At 39.4% G+C, this 19432-nt stretch overlaps 3 protein-coding genes and 2 long non-coding RNA genes across 5 annotated transcripts; 1 reads left to right on the top strand and 4 right to left on the bottom strand.

Annotated features, from left to right (window-relative positions):
• The first annotated feature begins 397 nt into the window (after nt 1-397).
• Nucleotides 398-1829, top strand: LOC130689935 (uncharacterized). The gene is made up of 6 exons (XR_009000854.2): nt 398-458; nt 562-616; nt 789-886; nt 958-1029; nt 1187-1380; nt 1449-1829. It is a non-coding gene; the product is annotated as an uncharacterized LOC130689935 (long non-coding RNA).
• Nucleotides 1830-4577: 2748 nt separating this feature from the next.
• On the bottom strand, nt 4578-6374 carry LOC130689933 (neurogenic locus notch homolog protein 1-like). Its single transcript, XM_059495574.1, has 5 exons — nt 6287-6374; nt 5518-5712; nt 5342-5454; nt 5157-5273; nt 4578-5049 (listed from the first exon to the last, which is right to left on the bottom strand). The coding sequence occupies exons 1-5, from the start codon at nt 6372-6374 to the stop codon at nt 4801-4803; spliced, it is 762 nt and encodes a 253-aa protein (XP_059351557.1). The 3' UTR covers nt 4578-4800.
• Nucleotides 6375-8004: 1630 nt separating this feature from the next.
• Nucleotides 8005-9905, bottom strand: LOC130690285 (trypsin Blo t 3-like). The gene is made up of 6 exons (XM_059495575.1): nt 9882-9905; nt 9744-9829; nt 9469-9595; nt 8615-9155; nt 8379-8515; nt 8005-8295 (listed from the first exon to the last, which is right to left on the bottom strand). Exons 1-6 carry the CDS (start codon nt 9903-9905, stop codon nt 8140-8142), a joined length of 1071 nt encoding a protein of 356 aa, XP_059351558.1. The 3' UTR covers nt 8005-8139.
• A 76-nt stretch (nt 9906-9981) lies between these two features.
• LOC132088040 (uncharacterized) lies at nt 9982-10381 on the bottom strand. Its single transcript, XR_009421121.1, has 3 exons — nt 10295-10381; nt 10127-10187; nt 9982-10039 (listed from the first exon to the last, which is right to left on the bottom strand). It is a non-coding gene; the product is annotated as an uncharacterized LOC132088040 (long non-coding RNA).
• A 2503-nt stretch (nt 10382-12884) lies between these two features.
• LOC130689531 (spore germination protein 270-11-like) lies at nt 12885-14768 on the bottom strand. The gene is made up of 5 exons (XM_057512469.2): nt 14693-14768; nt 13976-14043; nt 13757-13842; nt 13498-13612; nt 12885-13307 (listed from the first exon to the last, which is right to left on the bottom strand). The coding sequence occupies exons 1-5, from the start codon at nt 14766-14768 to the stop codon at nt 12885-12887; spliced, it is 768 nt and encodes a 255-aa protein (XP_057368452.2).
• Nucleotides 14769-19432: the final 4664 nt, after the last annotated feature.

The following is a 19432-nucleotide window of genomic DNA, read 5'->3' on the forward strand; positions in this document are numbered from 1 at the left end:
CACTTATATGTTTGCTTTGTTTAGTTAGTCTGCTAAACCAGCTGTTGAACCAGCTGATTTAAAAATAAAATAAAAACAAGTTTTAGGTTTTGTACAGCCACGCCAAACAATGCATCATGTGGTAGGCCCTAGGTCAATAGTTTCCTACAAACGATAAAGAAGGGTTCTTGGATAAATACTGAAATTTTTTATACCTCTTGTACACATACTAAAATGAACGTAAAAGCAATGCAGCTTTAAACAGAAATTAAATAATGGAAGAAGAAAGTACGTTTTACCTCATTAAATATTTATGAAGTAAGTCCAGACGCCACCGCTATAACTAAATTGAAGGGGAAAGAGGAGGAATGGACCTGCTATTTAAGGCTCGAAAATAAGTGTGAGAATCCATTCACTCAATCAACTCTGCTTCTGGAAAAGGGATTGTGGTACATTTCGGATGTTCGTGAGTTTCACTGGTAATTTTAAGTAATTTGCAAATTCATCTTTGATTTCAAAGTGTTATGCATTTGTGCAGGATTTAAACTTGTAAATTACATGTTTTTCATTTTAACTTTGCAGTAATTGTGTGTGAATAGTAAGCATGGGTTGCAAAGGCCACCTGACTGTTGCTAAGGTAAACAAAATTTTCATTTTGCCATTTTCTGTATCAGTTATTATCCTATTACCTGATGTCTGGTGCTGGACCCTAATAATAAGTCTTTCGTTTCTATCACATAGTGGCACAGTATTCTGTTATACATTTTCTTGAACTAATCTCTGAAATCGTTTTGTTTTATGTTTTCAAGTGTTCTGCTCGTCCAATGTGTACTATTGATTGCCTCAAACGGGTTGCGCTTATCGTCCCTCGGCATGACTGATACATGTGATGTGATTTTACGTTTAGGTATTTTATTTTAGTAACTTACCTTTCAATGTCAAATGTTACCTTGCTTTGTTATCTTCGGTGTTGTCCAGGGGTGTCGTAGGCCACCACATCTGCCATTATTCTGGTTTGGGAATTTTTATCGTAATATGGAGAAAATGAGGGTGAGTTTTATTAACTTGTTCATTAATTATTAATGTTAATATTATAGTACTAATTAAATTGAGTATATAAATTGAAATATTTGTAACACTTGAAACAATATACTAATACCAAATTCTTCTTTGTAATTTACCGTATTTTTGCCTACCGAGCATGTAGTGAATGGAGGATGAGCTAAGTTCGTTAACACAAATGTAAATCAGCATCGATGATGTTCAATATCTAAGCAGAAACCACATCGACATACTGCCATACTGCCCAGCCGACATTAGGAACTTCCACCGAGACTTCCTAGGTTGGTGGATCGACTTCTACAATTCCAACTATATGCGGAGACAGCAGCGGACAGCATAGTAAGTAAAAATAAAACTAATTAATTCAAAAAAGCTATGTACTAACGTTACATATTACCACAATGTAGCACGACGCACTGTTATCTGCCACTACACCCTCTGATGTTCAGCTCGTCTTCTACTTTGAAACAGGAACTGCTACACATACATGGAACATTAAAATAACAATGCTTCCGTGCAGTGCCTTCTACCTGAGTAACCGTCATTCACGTGAAATTAGCATAGCTAACACATCTAACATGAATTGCATCTGTTACCTCAATTGTATTCCTGAGTTCCTGCTATTTGCCTCTTCGCTCCGGCAAAGCTCCGACAAAGTTAAATCATTTAACTTGCAAGACATCACCACCACTGCCATCCGCCAACTCAACAAACAAAACTACAATATTTGCTTTAAGACTGAACTGCAGTACAGGACAGTACAAATAAATTTTGCCAATCAATTCCTACGAATGTATAACATCCTATTCCTCCTTAACTGATTAAGAATCTATTTGAATCTAGCTAGCAACGGAAATGTGCTTATCAAATTGTACAGTTATTAGCGTTAATGCCTTTTCTATTACAAAACCACCAGCGGGGCCGACAAGCACCACTGCCATTTCCACCACCATTGCAGGCGCAACAGTTACAACGGCGGTAGCAGTACCTTCTCACTAATATACAAACATAGTTAATGTAAACGGACCCGTTTCCAATGCGCTTTTGTACCTTATATTTTTCTCACGGACTCCTTCCAGACACATGCGCTGAATGCGTTATATGCTCCATCGGATACGTTAAAATGAACACAGATTCAGGCAAAGCTTTTGATGTTGAAATTCTTTTAAGGAAATGTTTCAAACTTTCCAAGCCAGAGCTGATAGAACCAGCACTGGATTCTGCCTCTATTACCAAGAACAATAGAAAGAATAGCATTTAGTATCTAACTTGTGCCAATTTGGCTCAATTAGGAAAGAAAGAAGCCAAGCCTGTCACAATGACCCAGTTCTTAATATTCCTTAACACCAGGAATTATTCAATAATTATTAATTTTAGGAGTGTAACTACAAATACAAAAGAATCAAATATAGTGCCTACTTGAATTCATTGGTGAGAATATTTATCCCCTCCTGTTGGAGAATGATGACAGTTTGAGCCAAATGAAGATGTTCCATAGTTCATGTTGTGTAAATTGCAGCCAATAGCGACGCAGTGTCAAAAAAGAATTTGTTGTTCTTTCCACGATGATCAAGATCATGAAAGAGTGCACTGACAAATAAAACCACAGCTTTTAGGGGTTGCATGAATTTCTTCCTTGTCATAAATGCTGAAGGCACTGAACCAAAATTGATCCACACCAATAGTATTCAATGTCACATTCTGCTGTACAATGTAATTATCTGACTATCCACCAACTTCTGAAGTATATATCTATGCAATAGACAAAGGAAAAGAAATTAATTCATCAAGTTTCAGGTAACTAGCCATATGTTCGAGCTGTACAAAATGGGCTGAATTCCAATGGAAGAACTTGCGTTCAGATAACCTGCACGCAATTGCAGCAAATGGCTCGTTTCTCTACAACCATATCTGGTCTTTGTTTGGTCAATAAATATTTGTTAAACATAAAGCAATTGATGCAAAAAATTACATTATTTTAAATTTTTGCCACGTAAACCTGCACACCTCCTGACAAAACATTTAGCGCCCGAATGAAGAAACCCTTTGTCTTTGTTGTCACTTGTACGCCAGAAAAGTAGAAAACACCTCATGCTTGGTTGCCATAGTTTTCCAAATAAGCCCTAATGCGAAATAAAAGCAGTAATCGATCAGCTCTAAACGACTGATTGCCTGTGATCCGGGGCTCACCCCCTCCCCTATGCCAATGGACCAATGACGGGATGACAGAAGAGACATTTTCTACAGCGGGGCGGTTGCCACGTTTACGGTTAGGTTATAACGTTACCTTCCCTTTTTAAATTTGTATATGAGAGGTATTCGGTTGCCTCTTTTCAACAAGCTTCTGCGGCCTTCTGTCATCAGTGCAATAACTGGGCGGGCTGCCACGTGCGTCGTCAGTTTTTGAATTCACACAAGTGTGATTCAATACAAGGCAAATGAAACCAACGTGAGGTGCGAGTCACGCAGATCGGCAACATGTGCTGATATCCTATTGTATATTCTAAAAAGTATAACATGTAGGCTACATATTTCTGCAAAACTAAAGTGTGTGGAAGGTAGCTTATAGTACACTAACAGCTGCAACACTACGGCGAATTGAAAGCGCGCACATCTGCATCGCTCTCTGTCAGGCCGGTCACTTTACCTATAACCTAGATGTCACACCCTAGCTGGAAGCTAGGCATTGGAACGTCTGCGTACCCCTGTGTGCTCTGAAAGCGAAATTTGAAGAAATGATGAATGGTGGCTATCGATAGTGTTCAAGGAATGACTAACAAGTATTACCCAAGTACGCCGTTTTCCAAATTTCATTGCTCATGCAAGTTAGATGGAAGCGAATCCATCAGCCATAACAATTGTCAATTAAGATTAAAATCAGGGATCCAATTAAGTCTAGTTCGAAAAACTGTGAAATTGAACAATTTTAGAGGAGTATCTCCAAATACCTAAACTACGTCCGTCTGCAAATACATAGATTGAGTACTAGACACTTAAAACGATGATAGTAATTTTCATACTTGCACCACTTCATTTCGTACACCTACCATTGTTCAGCCTTCTGAACTTTTCACGAAGAATTACACAAACGAACATTAGATCAAAACGAAAAGTTCACGCTGAGCAGAATGTTAACACACACAATAAATGCACGGTTCGATTCGTGATAATTTTCAACTAGAAACGATTTAGACAGTTGTGCAACTGTTGCGTCTGACATGGTCAAGGAGAAACAAAGGACTAAAGGGTAGCAGATTTGCATAACAAACTGCCCGGTTTTTCTTTCTCAAGAAAAAAAAAAGGGGGGGAAGGGCTACCTAACAAGAATAGGAATAAAAAGGGAAGTGGCAACCTTTTTCCTTTGTTTTCTTTTTTCTATGGGGGTGACATGTTGAAAACGCGCGCACAAGAGTTCCTTTTGGACTTCGTTAAAAACATAAGATTTCGTTCTTTAAGGCTGCCTTTCTCCAGAGCGACCACCTATTAGAACTTTCAGCTACAAATACAGCTACAAAAATGATAAATATGCAAAGTAGTCTTTTTCAGAAAACGAATTTTCTCATTGTATTTTAAGGCCAGAGTTAATCATTCAGGTATAATATTAAAGATAATATCATGCCATTTGTAGGAAATAAGCAGTTGTTGAGACACGTTAAATTAGGTACAAAGCCAAAAATTGCAAAGATCACCTGTTTTGACCAGAGAAAAAGAGATATGGCTTAGAAGAGATCCTGAAGATTGCTTATGACATTCTTACTCTTAGTCGAATGGTCGGCAAGCAGTGAATGGATGTCCAGTGTAGCCATTGGGGCAAGAGCAAATGGCCTTGTGGTTCTCGACACGGCATTCGGCTCGGTCGCCGCAAGCTGCTTGGCACGGGTCGACGCACTTGAGATTGAAGCAAGCCTGGTTGCTACGGCAATCCTCGTGTTGCGTGCACTCGGGGTAGCATCCGCTGTACGGATCACCCAAGAGGTTGGCCGGGCAACTACAGATTGCGCGTTGGTTCTAAAGAGCGTTCCAGGAACAACAACATGACGTAACCATTTTTACGTAATCGTTTAGGGGGAAGAACAAAACCAGAAACTTTTGAGGGTTTTTCCAAAAATACATACCCGAACGTTGCACACGGCGTCAGTTCCGCAACTTCCACATGGATCTGTGCAACGGAAGCCTACGCAAGCCTGGTTGGTATCGCATTGGAAATCAGTTTCGCATTCACGATAACAGCCCTTTAAGTTAGTTTTTCTTTTGTTATTAATCAATTTACTGTTTATTATTTTATTTATGTCATTAGAACCTCAATGGGATCGCCCATAAATCCATCCAAGCAAGAGCAGACAGCACGATTGTTCTCGACCCGACACTCGGAGTTGGCTCCGCACGGAGTAGGGGTACAGTGATCTCCACCAGCTTTAAAAGTTTGAAAATTATCATTAAAATTTCGTTTTTTTCAACAGTGTTTTCTCATTTTACTTTGACGGCTGGTCTGGCTGGAGCTGGAAGACGGAGTACAGGAGACGAACGGATCGCCGGTGAATCCCCTTGGGCATTGGCAGACGGTGACGTGATTGCGAACGGTACATTCAGCGTCAACACCGCAAGACGTGGAGCAAGGATTGATGCAACGGAAGTTGTGGCACACCTTGTCGGTCGGGCACTCGTTGTTTTCTGTTCCAGCAAATTATTGGAAATTTAAAAATTGGCATTGCCATTTAGTGAGGGATTGCAAACTTACCGACACACTCTGAGCGACGACATCCAGTGTTAGATACAAATGGGGAAGAAAATGGAAAAACAAAACAATGTCAAATCATTTGCTTTGCATATGACAAGGTACTAGTAACTTTGGGCCCGTCCAGGGCCGGGGGTTAGGTGGCGCTAGCGTATTTAAACGCTACTTTTCAGAAAATCGATCAACGCCATTTTTCGCCCGTCTACTCTTAATTCTTTTTACAAGTCAAGAATTCCTCTTTCTTGCCCGCCGACCCACTCACTGTTTCTGCCCGTCCATCCCCTCACTTTCTCTTCTACACTTCACGTTCTAAGATATCAACTTAACAAAAATGTTCTTACTATTGCCGGCACGGAGTGTGTGCGGATGCACGAAAGCAACCAGCCAAATTAAGCCTAATCTCTATTCCATCCAAACATAATAAAATTCAATTTCAATTTACCATCACGAGCCAAAAAAAAAGGACAACATGTATGTGGGCTTAAAATAATAAAACGAATGTTGTTTTACCCAGATGGCGAAACTCATTGTGAAGGATGGATCCGGAGAGCGTCCCGAAAGCACAGCTAGGCAGCGATGGCGATCGACGAATGATCATCGTGTTCGAACGTCTCCTTTTTATTTCAATTCGAGGGAGACCCAAACTGCGTTTGTCCCACGAATCTTGGCACCTTTCCATCGTTGCTGGAAAGCAGAACGGTTTGTCCACGCATTTGAAAAGCTTAGATCCAGACAAACGTCACCAACAGAAGGGAATTTAAAAAAAAATGGAGGTGCGAATCACGCACCTGTACTGTACATGTGCTGATATTCTATTGGACATTCTCGCAACACGCATACATACAAATGGAAAGCATAACAAAGTGTGTGAAGCCAGTAAATTGGAAGAGCGCACATGTGTCTCCCTCTTGCCAGTTCGTCCACCTTTGCTGACGTAGATATCACAAAGTATCCATAAGTTACACAAGTGTAATGGTTGGAAGCTTGGTATATTTTCAATCGAGTTTTAGATTTAGGACTTTGATAAGACAGGAGTGAGGACGGAAGCAAAGAGAGCCATTTTCTCTACACAAGGCGCGGTTCGATACACTTGCACACATGCGCACTCTGTTTTTCTATGTTTCTCAGTACCAAATGACGTGCGACGAACAGAGGCATCCAATGGCGTTCGAGCAGTGCGGGACAAGTTTCATCCAACAACTACCGCCTAGAAATTTCATTGTACTTTTTACTGGCTTAGTTATACTGAATCAGGGGATCACGCAAGTCGTGTCTTCATCGTTTTCCAGTCACAACAGGTAATTTAAATCTGAAATGGAAATAACTAGAAGAATTCCAAAACCATACAGACATAAGATATGAATCAATTGCAATAAACATGGCAAGCTTTCAATATGCACTACGAATTGAAGCTACGCGAAAACAATCACTGGTGAAATCAACATCACGTACACAGGTTAAATACACGATGTGCTAGGCTGCCTGACTTCGTAGCTCTATTTAGCAAACATAACTTGGCTTTTTCCCGGTATTACTTTGTTCAAAGACAGAGGAGGAAAGGTCATCTAAATGGAAAGGAATAAGCGGGGAAGTGGTAACCTTTCTCCTTTTTTCTTTTTTTTTTGTTACCTTTACTTTACAAGTTGAAATTTACGTCAAAAGACAATTCATTATTTTTGACGACCTTGGGCGCAGGAATCTTAAAGTTAATGACGTTTCCATATTACATTAACTGACACCTGTCCACGCTTTTTTTTTGTATGGAATCGCGTTGCAGTGGGTTCCCTGTGATTGTTTTCAACAAAGTTACCATACGCATAATTGTTCCAATTAAAGAATTTGAAAAACATTCACGGGCTTACCTAAATGGCTGCGACACAGGTGTGGAACACTCTGTTTTTTTTTTCACATACACGCCACCTGCATACTTATCAACCAGCAAATGGACTATGACATAGTTCCGCTTGGTCAGCCATACCCAACGCAGAGGAAAGATGGTTGCTCCGTTACACGATGAAGAGCACTAGTAAATCCATATCGATGCCCGTTTGAAGTTATGCTATAATAGAGGAGGGCGTACTGGAGGGGCAGGGGCAGAGGCAGAGGCAGTAATCCAAAGAGACAAACACATCCATCAGTTTTATGCTTGCTCAATAAAGAATTCATTTTACCAACACAATGGAATTTTTTTTTCTCACGCGTGCATAATCAAACTAAATACTATAATATGCATTGAAGGTACATTTTAGAAAGATGCTGAATGCAGGTGAAAGGAAAAAAGGATTTTCTTTTAAAACAAGTTCAGTCGTAACGGCGAAAGCTGCACACCGCATGGATGTACCGGGTGAAAACTGATAAGCTATTTAGCTACTAGTATTCGCCTGGGTGGTTTTAATCCAGTTGATGTACGTGCTGATTCGTGTATAAACACCGGCATGGTCAGGATCAGCACAACCTCTGCCAAAGGAAGTGATACCCACTTGAACTCCGTCAACAAAAATCGGACCGCCACTGTCACCCTGTATAATCAAATTGACATTTAAATACCGTTGTCTGCGATTGCAAATTCGATTCGATTCGATATTTTTCTTGAGACAGTAACCTGGCAAGCGTCTTTCCCATCTGCGGAGGCACACAACATAGCATTGCTGTTGAAATCCGATCCGTATTGACTGCTACAAACTGAATTCTCTCGAATCGTGACGTCAGCCTTCATCAATACGTCTGACGCGCTTCCACCTATTGAGCCAGCGAAAGAAGAAATCGTTTCGTTTAAGGACAAGACAAATGGTAAATACATTTTCAGAAATGTATCAAAGGAATGGAGAAATGTTTAACCCGAAGAGGTCGTTCCCCATCCAGCCACGACGGCCGGTTTGTTGGCGTAGTCAGGGAAAGCTCTCATGGCTGGTTTCTTGGTGGTTTTCGGTTTTGTTGTAGTCTTCACCGTCGGTTTCTTGGTGGTTTTCGGCTTTGTTGTTGTTGGTTTCGCCATTGGCTTTTTGGTTGTCGGTTTTTTGGTAGTGACCGGTTTCTTAGTCGTCGGTTTTTTGGTGGTCGCCGGTTTTTTGGTAGTTGTTGGTTTTTTAGTCGATGTTGGTTTTTTGGTGGTCGTCGGTTTTTTGGTGGTCGTCGGTTTTTTGGTAGTAGTGGGTTTTTTGGTGGTAGTAGGTTTTGTGGTAGTTGTGGGTTCCGTTGGTGGTTCTGTCGGCGGTTCCGTTGGCGGTTCCGTTGGCGGTTCGGTTGGCGGTTCGGTTGGCGGTTCCGTTGGTGCATCCGTAGGCGCATCAGTAACAGGCTCCCCGTCGTCCGTCGGAAGAGTGACAAATTGGATGTCTGTCACCGGTTCACTCAACACCAGTAATGCGACGTCATTCATCTGCAAATTAACGGGAAGTTTAATGAACACAATAGCCCATGAAAAAAAAAAAATGATGAGTGGAACACCTGGAAGTCGAAAAAATGTTTCGCAAACAGAATAATCAAACTAATCGTTAACACTTCAAATTGGATACTATAGTGGAAAGATGTGCGTGTTCTACGGCAAACGTGTTAGCGTGCTTCTAATACTATACCAAACACTGAAACTCTCCGAAGGCAATTAAATGTCGCATTTCGATTTTTGCACATAGCTTCAAATGATCGCAAATATATGTTTAAAATAGGAGTCATTTTTCTTTGGAAACGCTTACCTGAGTCGCATCGTCGTAAGCTTCGTGCATCACAAATGACGCTACTTGTCTGGTAACGGAGCCGTCTCCTCCACCGGAAATTGACAACGTGTTAAGATACACAACGAAGTTGGTAGCATCGGCTAACCTAAAATCAAGGTGAATCCACGCAAAAGGGAACGAGTGGTTCGAAAAAAAAAAAAAAAAAAAAAACAACAACAAGCATGCATTAGAAATTGAAGCTGTTGCTAGAATATTTCCTCAATATGGATAGCGAAGGGTCTTCATCAGTTTACCCATGAACACAATGAGCCGCTGTCAAGACGTGTTTTTCTCCAATCAAAGTTCCACCGCATCCATTTCCATTCAAATCCAAACTGGCCTGGAAACGAAACAAATACATAAATAAATTTTAAAATTACATGATGGTGTACCGTATGGAAAAAAAATATGAACATTTAACTGATTAACACAGAAAACTGGCATCAAAAATAATTCATTTGCATTGCAGGTAATTAGCTTACCAAGTGAGGAAATTCACCGGCGCTAGCGGGATCGCCACCGACGATGTACACGGTTGGCACATTAGTCCCTACAGTCCAACGAAAATTCATGACGAATGATCATGACGAATGATCATGGCTGCTACAAAACTTAAACAAAACAAAAATGTTCTTACTATTGCGGGCACGAAGTGTGTGCGGATGCACGGAACCAACCAGCCAAATTAAGCCTAAAGCCTGTTCCATCCAAACATAGTTAAATTCAATTTCAATTTACGACCACGAGCGAAAAAAGAAGACAACATCAATTCTAGCTTAAAATAATAAAACGAAGGTTGTGTTACCCAAATGGTGAAACTCATTGCGAAGGATGTACAGTAGATGGGAAGAGCGACACCAGTATCTCGAAAGCAAAGCTAGGCAGAGATGGCGATCCACGAATGATCATCGTGTTCGAGCGTCTCCTTTTTATTTCAATTCGAGGGAGATCCAAACTCCGTTTGTCCCACGAATCTTGGCAGCTTTCCATCGTTGCTGGAAAACAGAACGCTTTGCCCGCGCATTTGAAAAGTTTGAACCCAGATAAATGTGACTAACAGAAAGTAATTAAAATAAACATGGAGGTGCGAATCACGCACGCATACTGTACATGTGCTGAAATTCTATTGGACATTCTCGCAACACACACACACATACGTGTAGAGAAAAAAAAAAAAAAAAATGTGTGAACCAGTAAATTGGAAAAGCGCACATGTGTCTCACTCCTGTCAGTTTGGCCACCTTCGCTGACGTAAATATCACACAGTATCCAGAAGCTACACAAGTGCAATTGCTTGGAAGTTTGCTATATTTTCAATCGAGTCTTAGATTTAGGAGTTTGATAAGGCGGGAGTGAGGGTGGAAAGAGAGTGAGTCGTTTCCTATGCACAAGGCGCGGTTCTCGACACTTGGACACATGCGTTCCCGTTTTTGCTATGTATCTCAGTAACAAACGACGAGTAACAAACGACGAGCGACGAACGGAGGCATCCAATGGCGTTCGAGGGGCGCGGGACAAGTTTCATCCAACCACTGCCTTCTCGAAATTTCATTGCAAATTTTATTGGCACACTTACACTGTATCGGGGGTTCACGCAAGTCGTGTCTTCATCGCTTTCCAGTCTCAACAGGTAATTTGTGTCTGAAACGGAAAACAAGGTAAATGGAACTAATTAGAAGAATTCTCACAACTGTACAGACATAAGATATGAATCAATTGCAATAAACGTGACAAGCTTTCCATATACGTTATGAATTGTAGCTATACGTAAAACAATCCCAGGTGAAGTCAACATCACGTACACAGGTTAAATACACTATGGGCTAGGCTGCCTGAATTCGTAGCTTTATTCAACCAATATAACTTGACTTTTTCCTCATAAAATCCCAGAAAAAAAGGCAATAAAAGATACTTTAAATTTGAGACAAATCAAAGTGTTAACAGACAGTCTAGCGCCCAGCACGATCTTCCATTAAGATCATCCATTAGACAAGCCTGACCAGTATCCGTGAAAAGAACACGGACAGGCCCTGGACGTGCTGGGGTAGGGCTCAAAAATGATGACGTGTACACATGCTTTCAGCGTTAAAGGAAAACTTGCAAATAAACAAAGAATTGCCTTGTGAAAGGTCTATTAATAGGCCATACATTTTGATTTTTGAATGCAACACTAAAATGAACAGTTTGCACAAAGAGAATCTTGGTCTAATATTGATTCAACAAAGAAGAATTCGCGTTGAGCTTAAAAGCAATAAACGCAGAACTGACGCACGGGTCCATTCGTGATCACTTTGAAACAAAAACAAAAAGATGGGACGGTTGAGAAACGGTTGCGTACAACATGCTCAACGGTAATGATGGAACTGAAGGACAGAAGTATTACGTGTAACAATTTGGCCCGGGAATACTTTGTTCAAAGAAAAGAGGAGGAAAGGCCATCTAAATGAAAAGGAAGAAGCGGGGAAGTGGTAACCTTCCTCCTTTTTTTTTTGTTCTCTTGAAATTACAAGTTGAAAATTGCGTCAAAGAAAAGTGAATCTTTTTGGACGACCTTGGGCGCAGAAATCTTAAAATCAATTATATTTCTATTTTATATTAAACTGACACCTGTCCACGCCTTTTTTTATATGGAATGGCGAGAGCGCAGAGGCAGTAACCGGAAGTGACAAGAACATCCATCAGTTTTAGCTTGCTCAATAAAGTATTTATGTTGGCAACCAAATCCTTTTTGAAAACCACGCGAGCGTAATCAAACTGATAATATTATAAAATTCATTTGGGGTGATCGTTTTAAAACATGGTTAATGCACGTGCAAAAAAAAAAAAAAAAAAAAAATCAAAAGGGATTTTCCAAACAAATTGAATGGATACGCTGAAAGTCGTGCCTTAGGAATTTTATTGGCAAACGCCAACGAAAATATTTAGGACATTGAGCCAAGTTTTTTCGCTTGGTGTTTTGCAATCCAACCAACGTAAGTGCTCACTCGTGTGTAAACACCGGCATGTTCAGGATCAGCACATCGACCACCCCAGGCGGTGATCCCGGCTAGAACACCGTTGACCAAGAGCGGACCGCCACTGTCACCCTTCAAATTCAAATTTACATTTGAAAACCATCGCTTGTTGCATCAGATTCGACGGAAATTTATATTTGAATTAAGAGAATAACCAAGCAAGTGTCTGTTCCGTCTCCGCCGGCACACAACCATCGAGTGGCATCGACGCCTCCGTATTGGCTATCGCAAACTGCGCTTTCGAGAACAGTAACATCGGCCTTCAGCAACACGTCTGACGCGCCTTTCACTATTGAGGTCAACGAAAGAAGAAACCGCTCGTTAGGACAAGAATATGGTCAAATACAATTTGCAGTAATTTATCAAAGGAATAGGGATTGTTTAACCTGGAACGGTTATTCCCCATCCAACGATGACGGCAGCCTCGTTGGCGTAGTCAGGGAAAGCTCTCATGGCTGTTTTTTTGGTGGTTTTAGGTTTTGTTGTTGTCTTCAACGTTGGTTTCTTGGTAGTTTTCGGCTTTGTTGTTGTTGGTTTCGCCATTGGCTTTTTGGTTGTCGGTTTCTTAGTTGTCGGCTTTTTGGTCGTTGTCGGTTTTTTGGTCGTTGTCGGTTTTTTGGTGGTCGTCGGTTTTTTGGTCGTTGTGGGTTTTTTGGTAGTTGTGGGTTCCGTTGGTGGTTGTGTTGGCGGTTCCGTCGGTGGTTTCGTCGGGGGTTCCGTCAGGATTCCGTCGTCCTCCGGAAGGGGGGCGAACGCGAGGGTGGTAACTGTTTCATTCAAAAACAGCAACGCAATGTCCCTGCCCTGGAATTACCGTGATTGTTAGTAAAAAGGAGACACTCAGAAGTCTGAAATATTTTTCGTAATGTGCTTCTATACTATGGCACGAAAACTCAAAAACGAACTCAAATACCATATTTCTTTTCTGCGTCTTGCCAAAAATTACTTGAAATTAATGCCAAGTCTAAGATAAATTTTGCTTGCAAACGTTTACCTCCTCATGCTTTAAAAAGGACGTGACTCCTCGAGCGATCGCGCCTTCCCCATCTCCGTCCACTGACAACGTGTTTAGAAAAACAAAGAAATAGGGAAGACTGGATTCATTGGACCTGAAATCACAAAACAAATGGATTCACGCGAAGGCCAACGATAGGTTAGGCGAAATTACACATGCATTAAAATGGAAATCGTTGCAGAAATATTTCCTCAACATGACTAATAGTCGTGTAGTGGCAACGGTCTTGCCATTTTACCTGCCAATACAATGAGCCGCCGTCACGACAACAGATTCTGCAATCAAAGTCCCACCACACAAAGCTCCATCCAAATCGAGAAGAGCCTAAAAATGAAACAAACGAAATGAAGAAATAACATTACGTGACCGATGCACCGTATGGAAGTGAAACAGTAACATTATTAAAACAGAGAACCTTCCTTAAACATCTATCGTTGTGTAATTGTAATTAATTTACCATGAATGGAAATTCACCGGCGCTGGCGGGCGTTCCACCAATGATGGATATAGACGGAAGGTCAACATCTATAATCCAACACAAATTGTTATTATTTCAAAGGTATCATCAGTTTGAACACTCACTGGCTTGTATCAAATTGAATATAAAATACAAAATAAAAGAAGAAAAAGAAGAAAGCTTTACTGTTGCCAGCAGTTTTGTTGCCAGTGTGTCTGTACGCACGCACGGAACTGATCAGGCTAAGTAAGCCTAAAAGCTAATGCGTCAAAACACAGTGAACATTGTTTTTAGAAGACATTTTATTTATAACGAAATTAACATAGGAGACATTTAAGTCCTAATTTAACCGGTCAATTGAAAATGGTTTTACCCAAATAGCGAGACTCATCGTGAAGGGAGTTCAGTAGAACGGGGAAGCGTCGCCAGTATCTCGAAAGCACAGCTACACAGACATGGCGATCCACTAATGAACAACGTGTGCGAGCTTCCCCTTTATTTGAATTTTAAATGTATCTAACTGCGCATTTTCTATAAGCTATGGTAGCCATCTGTCATCGCTAGAAAATGACAAGCTAATCATGCATTGACGTTTTTTTTTTCTGCGTTGAACCTAAGACTGGGGCTTACACTGGGGGGAAACGAACACTGGGTGAAAGTATGAATCACTTGCAACCTGAAATGTGTTTAATATTCTAGCAACATAAAACCGGATACGTGAATACTGGACTCCTGGGTCACGAGATAGGCAGTTGGCATTGCACATGTGCATGAGTGCAATCAGTCCAGACATCTTTCGCTGTCATCAAAACACTTTAGTACGTCAGTAATCTTGTGGCTGAGTTAAAATATAAAAAAAAAGTTTATTTTGGAACTGATTGTATGATTTGATATGATGAGAAGGATAGAAAAAGTCTCATTTTGAACTCTTCACTCTCCTACAAATCCGGCATCTGTGATACACCCGTTGTTACACAGACCAATAAATGGTTAAAAATAGTAGTACATAAAATAATAAGAAAAGCTAATTTGCATAGAAAATGGAAATTTATATTTGTCTTCCGTGTACTTTTTACTAATGTTTATTCTTTTAACTTAATACTAATTCACTATTTTATTTCCTTGCTTCAGTCACTTTGTTCCAAATATCATCTGTTTTGGAACCAACAGACACAAACTTCCATATCACAGGCTACTGAACGATGCACACAACAAAGACAATCAAATTAAATCACACCTCACATACTACCAACGATTGTTAAAAAACAGTTTCGTCAGATCATACGTAAACTCGATAAGCTCTAATTAAGATTCTGACAACTAATTTCACCATAAAACAATCAACCACCTACGGCCTAGTCACCTCTACGGTAATCCCAGGTTAATCGTAGAATGGATTTTCTGGCTAATAAAACAGAAATTCCCTGACTTACTTTGCTTATTCACCGAATTTTAAAAAATAGCTTTACCTGGTGTATATTACGTGGTGATTAATCTGCATGCGATGTGTTGCTGGCAATACGGCGTACCAACCTGGGAACCGTTTACACCTGGAGAAGTTCTAGGATACGAGTGCGAAGACAACGTTTACGATTACGTAACGCCTACAGTTATCTATGTTCTTAACAAATAATTACAATCAACACGATAAAAAGTAATTAAAGAATATGCATTACCAGAAGCATTTAACTGGGAAATTTGAGGCAGTCACTTAAAATAACACATAAACACATGGAAAATCTTTCAATTGAAATTACCTCCTTATTGGCAAGTGACACAAGATGCCGTTCTACAACAACTGACCTCACATGCACATGGTACGTTTTCTTTCCACTGAAAAATGAAGGGAGAGGCGACCAAAGTAACCTTGATATTTTACCTGCATCCAATTTGTTTTTTGTTCGAATTTCCAGAGAGAACGTGCGAGAAACAAGCTTCAAAATAACGAATAATATACCCCCAAATTGGGCAGGTCGAAGATAGTTGTTTAAGGGGGCTACAAGCCTTCCTGATTGACGAACGACGAACGCCATTTTTCTTAAGGGAAATCCACCACTACAAGTCGCTAAATATTAGTGCAGACGACGAAAGTCAGCGCCACCTAGCGATAACATGCCTAAAGATATGTACAAATAGCCCAAGTCCTGATTAAATAAGCATTGAGTTCTGCGTTATATGTCGATCGTTTAGCAACTAATTTATATTTAAACAATTTTGCACTACGTATTTTGATGTTTTGACTATGGCAATCAGTTTTACCCAAAATAAAAAAAAATATTGCCATTTTTTGTTTTATTACTATCGCCATCTGCCGGTCATGTTTCTAGTTAATTCTCTACATACACTGACCGAAAAATTTTTTAATCCCGAATAAATCAACATGGTCTCCGCGAGTTGACTCGACCGTTCGGGTTCCCAGCAGCACACGATCCTTGCACTGTGATTGGCTCTCCAGTGATGCCAGTGGCAACCACCACCGAAAGAAAGCAAGCGTCTGCGTGTGTCGTATGCGCGTCGTCTGCATTGATGTCAATTTTTGAAATAGGCCCAAATCACAAAATTACTAATAAAAAATCATAAAAAGTTCCTGAAATAAAAACTGACGTCTTTTACTACAACTACTTTGACTCGAGGGTAAGTGATTTTTTGGTTTTTCAGTGAAATACGCTAATGCAAGTAGTTTAATAAGTGACTGTAATTCGAATATGAAAATAAACCGAATAAAAAAGATTTCCTTTTTTTGTATTATAATAACGATAAGCCTACACCATAAGACAAATATAGAATCATAAAACTATTATTAAATTTTTTTACGAATAATAACAATTGAAAACCAAAACCAAAAAAGTTCCGGAATGAAAATTTTTTTGTCATTTTGTCGTTTGGGTCCATTATATCTTTGGATCGCAAAAACTGAAAAATAAATTTTGTTATATTTTTTGTCCTGTTAATCCTGCTTTAAGTTTTACAAAAATCGAAAGCCCTTACTATGGGCTATTCATTGCAAGTAAAATCATTCATTTCAGACCAATACTTTGTCCATAAATAAATATTTTATTTTTGTATATGTTTGGATATCCAGCGAAATTATGCAGTTATTAGAATAACTGCTTGAAAAAATGGTTTTCCATAAATGATTTTATTGGAGCTTCATCACGCAATAAATCATGCAAATAAAGGTTGCAGTCATTTTGTGTTGCTCATGGGAAAAAAAACTTTCCACAAAAAAAATCCAGTAAAAAAAACTTTTCCACACAAAAAAAAATCCTGGAAAAAAAAAATTTCCATGAAAAAAAATCCAGTAAAAATATTTCCAGAAAAAAAAAATCCAGGACAAATTTTTCCACAAAAAAATCCAGGAAAAAATTCTCCGAGAAAAAACATTTCGCGGAAAAATTTTACAAAAAAAAAACAAATAAATGTATATATCCAGCGAAATTATACAGTTATTGGAATAATTGCTTTAAAAAATGTTTTTCAATAAATGATCTTTTTTACGCTTCATGATGCAATAAATCATGCAAATAAAGGTTACAGTCATTTAACACAGCATAACGGACACGGCTTCAAAAACCACCAAATGGTAGCAAACGACGACCTGGAATCAAATGACAATCTAAAATGGCAAAAGTCCTGACCGAAGCTTACTTTTGAAATTTGAATGCCCGACGGGAGGCGAAAACATGCTTTAAATATTTTAATATTTTTCTACCACATGATGACGCTGCTGTCGATTATTTTATTTTTGTTCTCTCAGCTGATGCCACCTATCAGGCATTCAAAAAGACTGTAAATAAGGATATAGTATAAAAGGATCCTTCAAAGTCTTTCTTAGTTGTTTGCAAAAAGATAATGAAAAACAAAATGATCAGTTGTTTTCACTGGCATTGTCCAACCAACAGACGTGCCCTGTTGAATGGAACCCGAATGTTGGATGCATGTCGAAGTTACAGAGTGGACTTAGCATCTGAGAATTCAGGGGCTTGGATTCAGTGGAAAGTCTTCTTTAGAAGTCTCAATGACACAACATTGTATGGGTAGAAGTTTTGTGAATGGCCCAGCCTACTCTGATAATTTTGAATAGTGACACTAACTCTCGGTACATTATGCATATTTATACAAATGTTCCCAGACAACCCTTTTGTGAGGTATTGTGATCATTCACATTTTGTAGTAATAATAGGTGAAAGATGAAATGTGATTTAGGCATTCCTGTTAACTGCAATAAAAGGGTAATATTTTCACTACAACTTTTCCCCCAGAAATTTCTTTTTCATATGTATAATTACACACTCATTTCACTTGTTCCATATAAGTGTGCTAAAGAGTTCTTTTGTGGACTTCATTGCATTTCTACCGAGCAAGTCTGTAATGGAAAATATGATTGTTTTGGCAGATCAGATGAACATTATGACTGTGGTACTGTATTGTTGAATTATCTAAATCTTTTTCGTTAATTATTTTAAATTTATTTCTGTTCACAGATTACACTGGGCATTGTGATCAACTGATGAAAAGCTTTGACCAATTTTCTTCATTTATATGTATTGCAGTACAACCAAACCACACCATATGGTTGTCTTCCACAAATTCAACACTGTTAAATCACACTGCTTAAATGTATTGAAATTTACAGAACTTTTTTGCGTAATATGTCACTGGACTTCCACTTCGTCTTTGGAAAGAGGCGATCTTATGCTTTCAAATTTCTCATTTTCATTAGGTTTATGACGCGCCATATTCAACCAGTCCTCTTCTACTGTCGCACAGTGGATCTCCAAAGCCACCATCCATTCGCTCTTCGTACACCACCTTATACGTGGAATTTCCGTCTTAATACTACAGTCAAAGTTACGGCGTCGACGTCTTCTACACAAATGTAAGTCTAGTTATGGATGCAAACTGATCCAGAATTGTCTGATGAAGGTCAGGAGTTGTGAAAGCTTTTGTTGCCTTATTGCATTTCTTTTTCCCTTTTACTTCCTTTTTTTTAAGATTGCTTCAGTAAAGTTCGGTGAAGTACCCCACCATCAAGAACTAGGAACACTAGTCCAGATTGGGAGTTTCATGTTGATGAATGACGACTCACCTACGGTAAAAACAACTATTGTATTTCACTGCATTGGTTAGTTCTGTTTTTGGTCATGATTTATTTAATTGAATTGGGAACTTTTTGAATGGCATTCATTTGTGGGTAGAATGCCTCTTTTAAACAAGTACTTGGCTGAGCCCCGGATCACAGCCAATCAGGCGTTTAGGGCCGACTACTGCTCTTATTTCGCATTGGGGGTTATTTGAAAAAGTATGGCAACAAAGCATGAGGTATTTTCTGGCGTACAAGTGACAAGTCAATTCTTCATTCGGGCGCTAAATATTTTGTCAGCAGGTTTGCAGGTTTACGTGGAAAAAATTTAAAACTGCAATTGTTAATTTATTTTATCAATTGCTTTTTTTTTT

Source organism: Daphnia carinata, chromosome 6, assembly GCF_022539665.2.
Source record: "Daphnia carinata strain CSIRO-1 chromosome 6, CSIRO_AGI_Dcar_HiC_V3, whole genome shotgun sequence".
NCBI classification, from domain to species: domain Eukaryota; kingdom Metazoa; phylum Arthropoda; class Branchiopoda; order Diplostraca; family Daphniidae; genus Daphnia; species Daphnia carinata.